Consider the following 15,387-nt stretch of genomic DNA (forward strand, 5'->3'; position numbering starts at 1 on the left):
ACATCTGTCACACATTTTTTAATCAGTACGTTGTGTTCAGTTTCGCAAACGTAGTAAAATCATTTATAACTTACTAATTACCTTGAGGGTTGTACTCTGAAAACATTTTTAATGGGCTAATACAGCGGTAAACATAAACAGGAAGCGAAAAAAAGGCGCTGCGATTTTGTAGCATTTACACGATTCATTGTTACATTACGTATTGCGTCATTACTTTTTCGATTGCATGATGATTTGTATAGCCGGGGCGGCTCTGAGCTGTGGCCGACGAAACATGAAAGGACGACGTTCAACTTGTCACTCTTTAGCTTTAGCTAAAACAAAACAACCCTTCTCCTCCATACTCAAACGACTTATCAAAATGTTTGATGTTGTGAATGGTAACACGGGACAGATCACATCCCACCTAAGTACACAACCTATAAACTACCTCCGTTAAAACATACTTAATGTGGTTTACCCACCTAGGATGGAACGAACTTTTATATGGTGAGTATTCAACACTTTGCTCAGATGTCCGACGATATCTTGTATCCTTCTAATTCGTTTGCGCTCTTAGCCTTCAACATTAGGCTATTGAAAATTGTTTTGTGTAATCTGCGGCATCTTGTTACTTTACTACTATAACACAAGTGCGTTACCCACGTCTTGTATCTTGCAAGGTGTATTTTACTGTTTTATACAACAGCCACAAGTAACTAGCGTTTTATTTGCAAAGAATTCGCGAAACCAACAATAATACTAGAAATACAACCTTGAAATGGAACTTTGTCCCTCTGATTGTCGATTACCTATAATTCTTTGCTATTTTACACCAATACAATGTGAACTTTTCAAACATTCATGTTATCAAATCAAAGTATCAAAATGAATGTCAATGCAATGTAAATAAAATAGTCCTTTATCATAGGAACGATTATCGTACAATAATAAATCTTAATTCGAAAACATTAAGGCGTATATTTCAGTAATTGTATATTTGAATTCGTACATGCGCGATGGCGTCGCTTCCAAAACGGCTTGTGAGTTGTGAGGCAGTTGAAGGTCACCTTGAGCGTGCGAGTGGCCACGCCGGCGGCGGCGGCTTCGGCATCGCACTCGCCGCGTCGCGCCGTACGCTGACACCGCTCCACGCTGTGTGCTCCTACCTCGTCTGCTCTGCTCGCTGTACGTGACCGCTGGCACGGCTTCACTGCTTCTGTAAGTACTTGTGTAAATCTACACAATAATTACATGCAACGTCACACATCCTTCAGAACAACTCCAGTAAATAATTGAAAGTCAACTTACAAAGCTTAAGTTACAAAGCTTTGGAACTTTTATCTGCTCAAATGAGTGATTATTTCAATAAGTTTGTTTAGAAAGGAGCGCGCGGCGGCAAAAACGCTTTCGAGTGCCTAAATAAGTATGACCAATACACTATTGTTTTAAAATGATCTTATTTGTAAATTCATGTGTATCCGACTCGTGGGTCTTCAGGAAGCCTCAGCTTTTAGGGAGATTTTGTCAGTCAAGTTCTCTTGATTCATATCTTAGTAAACAATGTTTATCGAGCTTTCCATGGAAACAAAAATATAAACATAACCGACAGGGGATGGCTGAGATAACAGATTACAATTTGGCGCGCTGCTAGCACACCTTTTTATATTTTCTTTATAAATGTAGCAACAACCTCTAAACTAACCCTATTCGTACATTTTTAACCTTTATGAAACTTTCATATTTTTGACGAAATTGCATTTTACACAGATGAATATCCGTATCCATTTTCTGAGATTGTGGAGGTGATGCAATGTGTACATTTAGCTAATAATGCTTTATACGTATAGCGAGGGCGCCAGAGGACCGCGATCGATGTCGCTGAAGTCATAGCCAAGCTCATTCTCTTCACCAAACATCGTAAATTATCTTTATCATCATAATTTTGTTTTTAAAAAGTAGCAACGATTAATAAATACGATAAAAATCATATGGTGTTGCTCTTCTATGCAATAAAGGTCCTAAATATCCCAGTCCAGAGCTTTAGAGCGTCCTCTAAAACGCGTACTAGCTCAAAGCTCCGCCACGAGTCCTCGACACGACGAGATGCTGAGTTTGGGTGGCTCGTACTCGTACCCGTCGACGTTTTGTACAATATCATTGAGGACAAATACATATCTAAATTTGGACTGATCGCTATGATCATGTCCTGAAAGATGAAATGTAGTTATTCCATTCCCCTGTCGACAGCAGTGTAGTAGGTGTTCGCTATCGGAACTAGCGCCTCATATATTTACAAGGACCGGTTCGGAAGTTTCATTCAGTGCTTGTTTGCGGACGCGGTAAGACGCGACGACGATCCGCTCTCCGGCGACGCGACGCCTTGACCAAACCAAACAATACGCTTACAATAACTCGTTACCTACATTGTTTAACGCATCCCTAATTCTGCGAAGTGACATCTGTTTTTTTCCGCGTAGAAGATGTCCGAAAACGCTGAAAACAATTGGTTTACAAACGGTTAGTACTTCTATGCATCGTGTTTTAAATTATGAATTAGTACTTATATTGTTAAAGGTAAAGTCAATAAAATTCCATTTATTTGATTTGTTATTTGTGAAAGTTTTATTTTATTTAAATATCTATTATTTATCTTCTTTATTAAATCGTTAATATATTTAACCTGTTTGTACGAATAACTAATTGTCTAACCGAGCTTTATTTTATAAATTCCAAAGCGACTTACTAATTAATGTTTGATAACGTTTATGATTGCATAAAGATTTATAGTCACTTTAATTAAATCGTGCTGATTTTGTAAAGTAAGAAAATTACACTTCAAAGGTTGTAGTTGTTAAAATAATCTCTTATGGAATCATAAAACTTCTCCATGTATGTATGTATGTATGTATGTATATATACGAGTAGGTCTGTGCATTTCTATGGAAGCTGTCTGCTTCTTTCTTATTTATATGCTTGCTGTGTTAGCAAGTTAAGTTTTAGTACTAGTTTAAAATTACATTATAGGTACGTACGATATGTCGTGCTCTTATTTTCTATTCTATAATTATTTGCTCCTGCTGATATATTCCTGATCACACAAGTGTGGTCGCCACCTCCTTGTGGCAGCTTTTGTTTTGATATGACAAATCGGAGTGAAAGAAGAAAAAAGACCCAAAGGGAAAATAGGACTTTACAGGAGATCAGTTTTTATGTTTGAAACCTCTTTTTAGTAAACTATTTTTTTTAATCTTTTAAAAAATGCAAAAAGCATTAAAGTGCTTGGTAACGTTTATTTGCGTAAAGCTTTACTAGCGATCTAGCCAAGTTTTTTCTTTTTTGTTTTTTATGTAAAATACACTAAAATAAACCCATCGTGATAAAATAAAAAAATTGGGAATAGGCTTAAGCGGCAGTTTCGTCCGTATATGTTGAAGCCGTGTTACGAATGATTAGGTATTTAAAATATTGGTTTGTCACAGTGGTATGAATTAGGGGCGAAATTGAATGGTATTTCGCAACACTAACGCCGTCTTTCGTTGTCCCGGTCAATCCATGGCAATGATAGGACGGACGTGTGTGTCGTCCGTGACATTGAGTGCCCTTGCGGTATTGTGCCCCGTTTCAGTTATTTTGAATAGTTTAATGAAATTCCAAAAAGTATAGGCTGTGTTTACCAAAACATATTCCGTGTGCCTTTTGTTATAAAAAATATTATGTATAAATGTAAATGTTAGTATGTACTATTAAAATTAATAAAACAACATTTGCTTTGCGACTGTCACAGATGTTCGTTTCAAACTTCGCAACTATTCCGCGTGATCTCATTTTTTATTTAAATATATGTATTTATTTATTTATAAAGATACATCAACATCAAAACGACACGTTTTCCTAAGTAAATAATAATATAATCCACTAATTTTAAAATAATTAGCTAAAAGTACAAATACTCTCTTATAAAATTAAAAACATTTATAACCGATTTTTACTTATAATATGCCAATAAAGTGTTCTTTACAAAAATAAAAGGAAAATGTTTGTCATAAACATTGTGTTGTTTTGTCGGGTTAACGATTAACACTCGTTCAATAATTATTCTTATTCAAATGTATTAAAGTGAAATGTAATCGATCATGTATGTTGTTCGGGCGCAGGCAAGATGGCGACTGTGGAGCGACTGCTGCACCCGATGCACCCGAAGGCGGACGACACGGGCAACAAGGTGACGGTGGTGGGCACCGGCCAGGTCGGCATGGCGGCCGTCTTCTCCATGCTGACACAGGTAACTCCTTGTCATTTGCGCAACTCTGCATCTTGAATACAATTCATTTACCCTGGTTTTACAAGACAAAAACATTTTTATAAACACATCTAGTCATCAGTCTTATTCTATTTGAAAAAAAACACACAACATTTTTTGATTGAAGTGTTGCAGCAGTAGGTATATGAAACAGTACAAAAAAATTCAACCTCTAGTAACCTTCCTTAGTAACGAAATAATAAATAAAAGGGATATAGATATAGAGGTATCATAAAGCGAGTGGCTCACAAGGCAGAGAGTCTATGTCTCCGTCTCACAGTGCTGCAGGTGTGTTTTGTTTACATCATGTTTTTAGTAAGCTCTTGTAATTCAATTGAAAGGTCACCAAAATTATTAGGTCGTTAAAAAAATCATTACGAAAATATTTATGCATTAAGAAATTTGCACCGGTGTGACAACTGGGAGTCCGTGTCGCTCCACGCTACGCGCATCGTTTGCAGCGAATCTTTTAGTACAAGAAATGTGCAACAGATACCTACACTTATATTTAATGCAAACGTCCTCTGATATCGTATCGTATGGTATCGTAGCGCGAGTGAGGCCGCACTTCACCTAACTACTTATTAAATGACATCACTTTACCTCAACACTTTCCTATACCGCATCAAAACTTTTTGAAATTATTTGTCAAACATTGTAGCAGGCTATATCAGGGTTAATGTATTGCTCAACATTACGTTTACCAAAATTAATGCACCTTCCAAGAATTTAAAGAGCTCGGTAATTTATTGGGCGAGGAGTGAATAAAAAGAAAACACGAATTACTCTGACCATTATAAAAATTCTGATTGAATCTCTGCCAAAAGTTCGCAAATGTTTCTCTCAAAATGGAACGTGGGTCCATTTATTTTTTAGGTACTGTTTTCTCGGATGTCTGGATGGGCTAGGCGAGATCTTATGGTAGTAAGAAATTCTTAAAAAATAAAATAACAATAAACAATAAATTTTGTAAACTAAATTCCAATTATTCAGATTGTTTAAGAAAAAATTACCGTATTATACACAATATTATGAATGATCGAGCATATTTTGTACGATTTTTATATATTTTTTTATGCGATCAATGGATTGCTAAAAGTAGGAATTGGAATTATAATTGTCAGTGGGCAAACCAATGCAATGCGATAGAGTAGATATAAAAATGTATTATTGCTTGATCTATAATGTATAATGCCGACATGAGGTCATCATCATCATTTGGTGTCAACCAGTGATTCAGTCCGAGCGCGCCGCTCGCCACCTACTAATTTTCCTGTTTACATAGACACATGCATGAGATCTCTCACGAACACATTCGTTCACGCTCGCACACAATGTTATCATACATTTAGTATAAGGTATATGTTATTATACAACAGCCATTGTTGAGGTGCTACAGATTTTCTACGCGTGTTTACCGTTTGTCGTAGACAATGTACCGTACCCTGTTTACAAAGTATACATAATTGTCATTCCTTGGTCAGTATGTTCTTTTTTGTCTACTTATAAAAATATGACTTGTGCTCTCCTTATCGACTTATGATATGAATCTTATTTTAATTTTGTTAATATATAATACTTAAAATGAGTAATGACTTAGATATATTTATTTGATCAACTGCTTGATAGAATCGGTTGTAAACAGTCACTTGTAATGTTGTAGTTGATCTGCGGACTGTAGGAGGGTGTGGTCAGGTGCAAACTATACAACCACTGACTGACATGTTGTACGTGTACGTTGAAGGGCGTGAGCAACAACATCGCGCTGGTGGACGTGATGGAGGACAAGCTGCGCGGCGAGATGCTGGACCTGCAGCACGGCTGCGCTTTCATGAAGAACGCCAGGATAAACGCCAGCACCGGTACTACTGCACTCACTTCACATTACCTTCTGTTCACAAGAAGACGATTTTACTATTCACTCGCAAACTGATTCGATAAGCGCAGTGTATCGCATAAGACGATCCCAATAGCGGTGTACTCGCTATACACATTTATGGGGGATCTAGTCACAGAATTCTCTTCTTATTCACTTGTTACATATACTCGAATATGATTGTCAGATTACTCTATAACTGCGGGGTCAAAGGTGTGCGTGGTGACGGCGGGCGTGCGTCAGCGCGAGGGCGAGTCCCGGCTGGACCTGGTGCAGCGTAACACCGACGTACTCAAGATCATCATCCCCCAGGTGGGTCGCATGTTGTAAATGTTGCCGGGGGGTTAGGGTGGGGATCAGGCAGCGACAATGGTTCATGTTGCACCATATCTACCACCCCTACTCGCACCCTTCCCTTATTTTACACTTAAAATATTGTCCTGATACAACAATTTCTCAGCCACCAGTATTGCGCCGTTATGATTTGCGTATGTACGGGAAATATCATGAAGTCAAATTTCGGTCGACTGTTTTTTTATAATTCCAATATTACATATATTAGAATTACGTGCAATGAAGAGAGTTTTGTCCAATTTGTAGCTGGTGAAGTACAGCCCCGAGGCGGTGTTTATAATAGCGAGTAACCCGGTGGACATTCTGACGTGGGTGACGTGGCGACTGAGCGGGCTGCCGCGCCACCGCGTCCTAGGCTCCGGCACCAATCTTGACTCGGCGCGCTTCCGATACCTGCTCTCGGAGAAGCTGGGCATCGCGCCCACCTCCTGCCACGGATACATCATTGGCGAGCACGGCGACAGCAGCGGTGAGCTCTCACCTCCACCACAAATACCCTAATTATCATGTCCTGTGGTACGTTTATGAGAAAATTAAGTATAAAATTAGAAATATTTTAATTGGTAAAAAAATCTTTTATCGTAATTTCAATCAGAAAAACCACAATTCGTTTTTGGCACTGTACCAGCAGCGAGCAATGTGTTTGATGCGTCTCTTTATGATCAACCTCGATGTGCTCACCATTTGATGTTAATGACACTGTTTTTGAATCAAAGTATGTTATGGGAACATTTATTTAATTTCCATTATCATTTTACGAAAGAACTTAATCTTTCAATAATGTTGAAGTTGTCCTCAGTGCGCACCCGCAGTGCGACAAAGAGAGCAGTCGCCTATACATTGAGTGCGTGACGTCATCAGTATAGTAGCGACATGTATTTTAGTTCTAGTGAAATGTAAGTAGCAACATTGAGTCAGTCAGTTGAAAGCAATGTTGTCTGTTATCAGTTGCGGTGTGGTCCGGAGTGAACATCGCGGGCGTGCGGCTGAGCGATCTGAACCCGCAGATCGGCGGCGAGCAGGACCCGGAGCAGTGGCGGCGCATGCACCAGCTCGTCGTCGAAAGCGCCTACGAGATCATCAAGCTCAAGGGGTACACCTCTTGGGCCATCGGCCTCTCCCTGTCCCAGCTCGTCGGTGCCGTTCTCTCCAACGCTAACAGCGTGCATCCCGTCTCCACGTACATCAAGGTCAGTCCGAAGCGATGCCGGGTGTATGAGGGTCCGTGCTCAAGCCTAGACACAAATGATTTAATCATCCGCACAAGTCATTATGGGTTTGTTTGTTTGCAGGGCCAGCATGAGGTGGAACAGGAGGTGTTCCTGTCGCTGCCGTGCGTGCTGGGTCGTGGCGGGGTGGCGGACGTGGTGCGCCAGCCGCTCACTGCGGAGGAACGCGCGCGCCTGCACGCCTCCGCCAAACTGATGCACGGCGTGCAGGCCGGCATACACTTCTAACTGAGAACTCTTAGCGCACGGCCACTCGCCGCCTCACGTCGAATGCCTCTTTTATGTGTCTTTTTGAAATTTTTGTATTTTATAGTAAATCAATCATTTTCTTGACCTATTTACAAAGGTTAATGTAACCGTTTAAAGTTAAATGGGTACAAAATTTAGTATGAATTATAGTTAATTAGAAATTTCTGAACTCAGATCGTTAAAATATTCAGTTGTATTATAACATCTCAAGTGACATGTCAAATCAATGACAGATAAACATATAATTTGAACAATCGGGTTCACTTTGATTTTCCTTGAGATTAGAATTCTTTCAAGATAATGAAAAAAAAACCAGCTTCAACAAAAATGTTGAAATTAGATTGCTAAATATGAATAATATAATTTAGTAAAAGTGCACGATGTTATCATATCATATAACTTTTTATATTATATCTAATTACATTAAAATTACACTCGCAAATACAATGTGATGATATTTTTTTAACATTTTCACTAAATATTTATGCAATATGAGACTGATGTAAACAAATAAATAAATTAACTTTTTCTTTATAAAAATGTATGCTTGTTCTGATATGCGCCATAGAAATTGATATTTTTATTTCTATTGCTTAATTGTGAACTGTTTTAATTATCGAATTATTTAACTTGTCCCGTTTGCCGCCGGCTTAAAAATAAATATTATTTCGCTATTTTATTTGTTAGGGTCGAGTGGAATTTATTAAGATTTATAAATTAATTTGATCAGTATTAGGTGTAGTATCTTATTGCCACATTGAGGCGCACACAAAATGCTTCTCTGTTATTTTTTGTGATTTAGTTCATCTTTAGAATTATTTTGGATAAATATTAATTTTTAAGGCTTTCTCTTTTTTCAACTAATTCTTACATTTTTTTTATATTTCAGTGTTTTGTTTCTTTTATATAACTGTTTATTTTTAATAATAAAATAAATTTATATGAATAAATTATAAAATCTATTAATGAGTTTGGTTTTCCTTTGTGTTATTTTGTGTGAAGTGACGTCATTCATTCACTTACGTAAATAAAAATGGAATATTTCACAAAATTGTATATTTATATTGTATTTAATATTCATACTTATTACATTTTGATATTTTGCCGCGACATTATTACGACGTTAATTCATTATTTCGATAAAAAAAAATGGATACAAATATAATAATGATTTAAAATGAAATAATAATGTATGGTGCGGTGGAGCGATGGTAGCGGTGGAGCGGCGGCCCACATATCTACATGAACAAACACTACACATATCAAAACTTACTTCTACAATAATACATTAATCAAGTCTGAATCATCTTATTATATTGATCGTCGTTTTAAAGCTTACAATATTTTATTACAATGTTTACAAATATAGTATTGCCTTAACACATACATTGGAATAGCGAGCGAACTACTCAGCACACAAACGTACATATCTAGTACTTGTTCTGTTCACAATGAGCACGACGAGACGACGTGCCACAACGTGCCATAGCGTGTTGCAGCGTGCCACGCAATGTCACGCCTCGTGCACTAACTACACACACTGTCATAGCTACGTTTATAACAAATCATTTGTGCTTTGTCATCATTTGATACAGATGGATAAAGAAAGTGTTTTATATGTAAAATTATTTTAACATGAGAATTAATTAAAAAATGAAGATGACAAGTAAAATAAAATATTTAGTCGCGGGGTAAGATAAATTTCTTTGATTTTAACACGGTGAGGGCTCTAATATCCTACACGCAAATATTATTTTATTACGAATAATTTCATAAAACAATAAATCTTTTATATATCACGAGTAGAATATTTGTCTATATTTGTCTAGTTACTACATTACCTATATATTCTTGGTGCAGTGTATGTACTCGTGCACTGCGTGACCACTATATCATCGACAAATTCGTAATATTTCATCTTTCGCTTAACATATTTAGTCCCAATTGGCACATTATGACCAGAGAAGTACAATGGATAGAGCATTTAATCCTAGCAAGATGACGTCACGTTGAGATGTCGGCGGCGGTAGCGGTGGCGGTGACGGTGACGGTGACGGTGGCGGTACAAACGTGAATGCATCCCTCTATAGACAATTACAAAACTAGAGTGTTATATAAAAATTATATACAGTATAATGATCATTAAAGTAATACATTAAAATAGGAATAAGCAAGAAATATTATATTAGCATAAATCACAGACACTTTTCTGAACTCTGCCGCACAGGAGATCCCTCAAACTGTCCCACTGCGACAAGCGAACACCGGCGCGGTCTCTTCTCCTTCCTTCGCCGAGCCCTACCCTCCCCTGGTCGACCCGAAATTTCGTTTTTGACTAAAGAAGCTCTTAAGATTTGAGCGATTTAAAGGCATGTATTCGTTATTTTCTCCGTGCAGTGACTCGCCTCTGTGTAAACTGTTTATAATCTAATTTCACCCCCACAGCTCACGTATCTGTTGTATTCGCCTTCCTGTATTATGAATAATTTCACGGACACATGTCGACGCTTCACCCCGTGGCCACATCGAGACTTGAAAATGGTGTGCAGTGGTCAGTCGCGGTGGGCGTGGTGGCAGCCGAGGGTGCGGTGACGGGGGTGGAGGTGGAGGCAGAGGCGGGGGCGGGCGCGGGGGCGAGGCGTCACGTGTCATCCGGGGAGCGCAGCGAGTGCAGCGCGTTGCCGTGCCCCGCCGGTCGCCGCCGGTCCAGGAACGTCTGCAGCCGACTCGCGGAGAGCGGCGTCGCCGGCGCCTTGAATGTTTACATTCGTTTTTATTTTATTACAATAAATTTTAAGTAATGCCATGTAAGCGTTCGCGGGAGCAGCATACCTCGTGCAGCCAGGGGTGATCGAGCGCGACCCGCGGCCGCGTGCGCTGCGCGGGCGCGGGTGCCAGAAGGCCGCGGATGAGCGTCCGTGCCCCCTCCTCCACGCCGGCCCAGTGCTCCGCCGGGAAGCAGTAGTCGCACTTGATGATGTTCGCCGTCGTCTCCTCTATAGACTCGTCCAGGAACGGCGACAGCTGCAATGGTCATTCATTCATAACGATATTAATAAGTATATTACAATTCTATCATACAAAAATATTTTATGTCAGCGTGAACAAGTAATAATTAATAGTAATACTATCTTTAAACAGTAAAGAAGATTGAGTTTTTTTTAAGTAAGAGTTAATAGAAGTCAACTTCATAAGCGCGTATACAGTCGGTGCACCGATACGGACCCCGGTGAGGAATACGTAGAGGAAGACGCCGGCGGCCCAGGCGTCCCAGGCAGCGGTGGGAGGTCGGCCGAGCACGCACTCGGGCGGCGCGAATTCGAGCTGGGCAGGCGCGGGCGGCAGCACATCACGCGCTGAACCCGCCGCGTCCGAACTGCCCCCGCCGCCGCCCGTCTCCACCGCGGAGCCCAGGTCTACCAACTTGAGCTGCGGCTGCGCGCCCCCAACCTCCACCAGGATATTCTCCGGCTGCGGAACGACACCATGCTCCATTTTAAGTACTCGCATCTGTACGCATGCGTTAAGCCACCTACCAGCGCGGGCATCGAATGTCCAGCGCTGACGGTGTGTAATTATTTCAAAAGTAGTAACCCGAACGTCGAGGTGCGCGACTCCGTTGCAATGGAGCCAGTCGAGAGCGGAGAGCAGGGCGCGCGTGTGGTGTGCCACAGCGCGCTGCGTGTAGCGCGGAGGGCCACCGGGGGACTCGGCGGCTGCCCAGTCTAGCAGCGGCCCGCCGCCCACCAGCTCCAATACGAGCGTATGCGCCCCCGCGCGCGGCACCTCCGCGAACAGTGCCAGCGCGCGCACCACCGCCGCGTGCGCGCCGCGCGACAATATGCGGTACTCGCGCACCGCGTCCGCGCCGCGCCCACCCACCACCTGCGATCGCATTATCCGCTCTCATCATCATCATCACTATATCATTATAACGTTCCGTACGCGATGTGCGTATGGGTGTGCGTATGGCGCAGTGACCTGCTTGAGTGCGACGCGGTGTCCGGTGCCGGTGTCCCGTGCGGCGAGCACTCGCGCTGTGCGCCCGCGGCCCAGCTCCTCCTCGATGGCGTAGCGGCGAGCGAACTGTTCTCGCTGCCAGGCACCGCCACCGCCGCACGTCGCCGCAGCGGACGCACCGCCTGCGGCCCCGCCACGCACACTCACCAGCCTGTCACACCACATCACACCCTTAGTTAGCTTTCTTACAAACATTTAACTTCTTTTACTTGTTATACTTCCTCTCATGTAAAATAATAATAGAATTTCTGTAACAAAATCTATGTAGCTAAAAAGCTAACGTCATATTAACGTTTATTGATATTGTGTATATTAAGTTATAGCGTAGATGAACATTTCCAATTATAAAGGAGTTTTATTGTGAGATTTAACATTTCTAATAAACCCACTGCTGCAATCTATAGACGGATCGATGAATTATAAATACATTTGTTGATAAATGTAATATGTGAGATGATGAATGTAGCCTACAAGAGGTAAATCAAGATAAAACAACAAAAAACCTGAAGCTGTACTGTCCCGCGGGCAACTCCTCAAGGGCGAGAGTACCGGCAGCAGCAGGCGTGTCGGTGGCGCGCCGCCACTCGCCCTCGCCCATGCGGCAGTACTCGAGGTGCGCGGGCGCCGGTTCGTCCCATTGCACGACAAGCCCGCCGCCGGGATGCGCGCGTACCGCGGGCACGCCGGGCGCGCCGCCTGCGCCCACCGTCAGCCGCGCCGAGCTCTGCACGCCGCCCAGCTCGTTGCTCACCAGGCAGCAGTAGACGCCGGCGTCCGAGGCGCGGCACGCGTGGATCGTCAGCGTCGCCAGCCCGTCGCCGGCGAAGGAGATCACGAAGCGGCCGCCGTGCCGCAGTGCGCGTGTCTCGGGCGCAGTCTTACGCCAGGCGGCGGTGGCGCGCGTCGCATTCGCGCGGCACGCGATGGTCGCGCTCGAACCGGGCGCCGCGGTCACGTCCGCCGCGGGCTCGAGTAGCTCCGGCGCGCGCAGCTCGGTCACCACGCCCTCCGCGCTCGGTTCCCCCCCGCCAGCGCTGCCGCCTCGACGTAATTTTAGTCCCCAGGCTCGCTTCGATAAGCCCTGCGGGCCACATACATCGATGAACTTTGGAAACGCACGAGCGAATCTGCCATCAAGCATTGCATGCACGCCCCCGCCCCGCCCCACCCCGTAAACTCCGCGTCCATTTGATAACTAAACTATTTACAATAAATAAAAAAGAAGTCGTCTTTGGCGATAATTGCAAATCACAAAACACATTCAGAGTCTTGCCGAGAGTTGAAAGCTGGCCGCTATCACAGTCTAAGTTAGAAATGCATGCCCCTCTATATCATACCTACAACAAAAAATATTGAAAAGCGTTAAAATAAATACACATGCAAAAGAAATGTGAACAATATGCAACACTATTATGTGCTAAAAATATATTAACTATGTATAACTAATACTTTCTATAGAAGAAGAGAAGAGAGAAGGAATAAAAAAGCAAACATAAAATGAAACATCGCTATGTTTACATCATCAATATCCATCCGTCTATTTTATAAACAAAAATCTAAGAGAATACAATAAAGATACATTCCTTGTTATGACAAATGTAGACAATATCGTGAGGATAGTACACGTACTCTCTGTTCAACTGTTAACCTTCCTACTACCATTGTGAAATACCAGTACCTTTATCATATCATATAGTACTCTATGTAAAAACAATTCTTTGTTATTTTTTAACTTAACATAACATGTTTGTTTAAAATTTTAATTTGTATCTTTCCTTCTTGCCGACTTTAGCCATGATTTCCTTTTAGTCCCTTTCTGAAGACTACTTTGTGTAAGCAAAAACATTCAACATACAAATAACTATTATTAACTTATATGTAAGTAATTTAGTGTTATAATATATCCGTGTGCGCGTGCACCACCACCACTTGAAATATAATAATTTGACGATGTCAATGAAATCGTGTTCAATTTAGTGATATTGCTTTACCTACATCAACTACAATACAACAGTGATTTTATGTAAATTAAACTTTCTACAATCTTTTGAATTCTTTTTTACTTTTACGAAAAACGTATTTTGTTATTCCATCAATGTCAATTAGCGGTTGTCCATTGATCACGTGATAAAATATTTTTAGCAACTTTATCTCCCCCTACTAAGTGTAATCACTTGTATATTTAAAACAAAATAATGTTGAAATTTTGAAAATACTATTAATTTATTCCTTAAATTTACATCATCATTGGCCTCATCCATCCTTGTAATTTTTTCAGAAACCCTAGCCCCCATTCCAGACGCATCTGAATAATGGACGATTCCTTATGAACACCTTGTTTCCATCTCATATTACTCTTTTCTTAATAATCCTAAGTACTAATAGTTGCAGTTAGTATGTAACCCATGTCGGAGCGGACAGAGAGTCTGACCGTGACTTACATTGGCGTGCGGCGAAGTGGGGCTGACCGCCACAGCATGCTTGTTACGGTCTGCGGTGGCGGGTGTGGCAGGTGTCACGGGGGGCGTGGGCGGCAGGTTGATGGTGTTGGCCTTGGCATGGGGGCGCTGCGAGCGCGCGCGCATCTCGGCCGCCATACGCCCGCCAACGCACGGGGGCACGCTCTCCGTCTTGCGAAGCGCGCTCCAACCCTCACCCATACTATCGGGACGGGAATAGGACCAATTTAAATAAAAATAAATAAAAATAAAAGGGGTTAATCGGGTTAGCCAGCTCTGCTCTGTACATGGTACAACTGTGGGCAGCACAGACTGGTGCGAGTTTGTAAACTGTTCATAATTAGTATCGACTTTAAAATATATTATGTAAATGGTACACTTTACAGGCAATAGTCGACTTGATTGTTATTGTCCAACTGTTCATGGCTTGTAATGATCAGTACAGGCCGGTAATGCGTTTTTTTAGTCAGGAGATGTTCGCCTGAAGGTCTGCTGAGAATGGGTCGCTAAACTGCTGCTGAAGCTGGCCCCCAAAATAAAATATTAAATAACTAAATAAAATTAAACATAATAAGCATGCGGGACGAGAAGCGGTCAATCAAAAGCATTTTTGATTCACATTTATTGAGTACTCATTTAACAAATATAATAAATAGAGTTACATAGCGTTACATAGCATAGTACCTTATTATATATATATGTACAAAAGTTTGAAATTGATTATATACAAACTGAGTAAACATATGACATACTTATTGCGATATTATATTTGAGGTAAATGTTATTATAAAAGTGGAATACAAAGTGTACCGTGTAAGCTATGTCACAAGAAAAGCAACAATTGAAAAGTATATATTCTGGGCTGTTCATTCATTGCGTAGAAGTGAAGCAAATTGCTGTACCACATTACAATATTTC

At 41.4% G+C, this 15,387-nt stretch overlaps 2 protein-coding genes and 1 long non-coding RNA gene across 4 annotated transcripts in view; 1 reads left to right on the forward strand and 2 right to left on the reverse strand.

The window, feature by feature from the left end:
- The window catches only part of LOC106113744 (uncharacterized), a 2,340-nt gene extending 1,367 nt beyond the window's left edge, over positions 1-973 (reverse strand). Inside the window, exons 1-2 of the long non-coding RNA XR_001227679.1 lie at positions 465-973; positions 3-96 (exon numbers count right to left, since the gene is read on the reverse strand). This is a non-coding gene — a long non-coding RNA (uncharacterized LOC106113744). The remainder of the gene's footprint in view (positions 1-2; positions 97-464) is intronic.
- Positions 974-1,098: 125 nt separating this feature from the next.
- On the forward strand, positions 1,099-8,309 carry Ldh (lactate dehydrogenase). Of its 2 annotated transcripts, none has more exons than XM_013306651.1 (7): positions 1,099-1,200; positions 4,137-4,264; positions 6,027-6,144; positions 6,346-6,470; positions 6,759-6,981; positions 7,461-7,702; positions 7,805-8,309. In XM_013306651.1, the coding sequence occupies exons 2-7, from the start codon at positions 4,142-4,144 to the stop codon at positions 7,967-7,969; spliced, it is 996 nt and encodes a 331-aa protein (XP_013162105.1). In that variant the 5' UTR covers positions 1,099-1,200; positions 4,137-4,141; the 3' UTR covers positions 7,970-8,309. The 2 variants fall into 2 exon arrangements, with proteins under 2 accessions (XP_013162105.1, XP_013162104.1); XM_013306650.1 differs by lacking the exon at positions 1,099-1,200 and adding an exon at positions 2,280-2,499.
- A 1,007-nt stretch (positions 8,310-9,316) lies between these two features.
- trio (trio Rho guanine nucleotide exchange factor) overlaps positions 9,317-15,387 on the reverse strand; it is a 70,181-nt gene continuing 64,110 nt past the window's right edge. The window contains exons 42-48 of the mRNA XM_013306608.1: positions 14,452-14,671; positions 12,514-13,091; positions 11,972-12,161; positions 11,585-11,875; positions 11,216-11,461; positions 10,823-11,014; positions 9,317-10,742 (exon numbers count right to left, since the gene is read on the reverse strand). Of these exons, the coding sequence (XP_013162062.1) occupies positions 10,632-10,742; positions 10,823-11,014; positions 11,216-11,461; positions 11,585-11,875; positions 11,972-12,161; positions 12,514-13,091; positions 14,452-14,671 (1,828 nt within the window). The 3' untranslated portion in view covers positions 9,317-10,631. The remainder of the gene's footprint in view (positions 10,743-10,822; positions 11,015-11,215; positions 11,462-11,584; positions 11,876-11,971; positions 12,162-12,513; positions 13,092-14,451; positions 14,672-15,387) is intronic.

This window comes from Papilio xuthus, unplaced genomic scaffold (genome assembly GCF_000836235.2).
Source record: "Papilio xuthus unplaced genomic scaffold, Pxut_1.1 DF828177.1, whole genome shotgun sequence".
Classification (NCBI taxonomy): Eukaryota; Metazoa; Arthropoda; class Insecta; order Lepidoptera; family Papilionidae; genus Papilio; species Papilio xuthus.

Bases quoted from the DNA above. Each gene is read 5' to 3' on its own strand.
- Ldh (XM_013306650.1), top strand. From the start codon at position 2,463: ATGTCCGAAAACGCTGAAAACAATTGGTTTACAAACG. The intron at 4,265-6,026 runs GTAACTCCTTGT...TGTACGTTGAAG, and splicing joins TCTTCTCCATGCTGACACAG to GGCGTGAGCAACAACATCGC. The intron at 6,982-7,460 runs GTGAGCTCTCAC...GTCTGTTATCAG, and splicing joins CGAGCACGGCGACAGCAGCG to TTGCGGTGTGGTCCGGAGTG.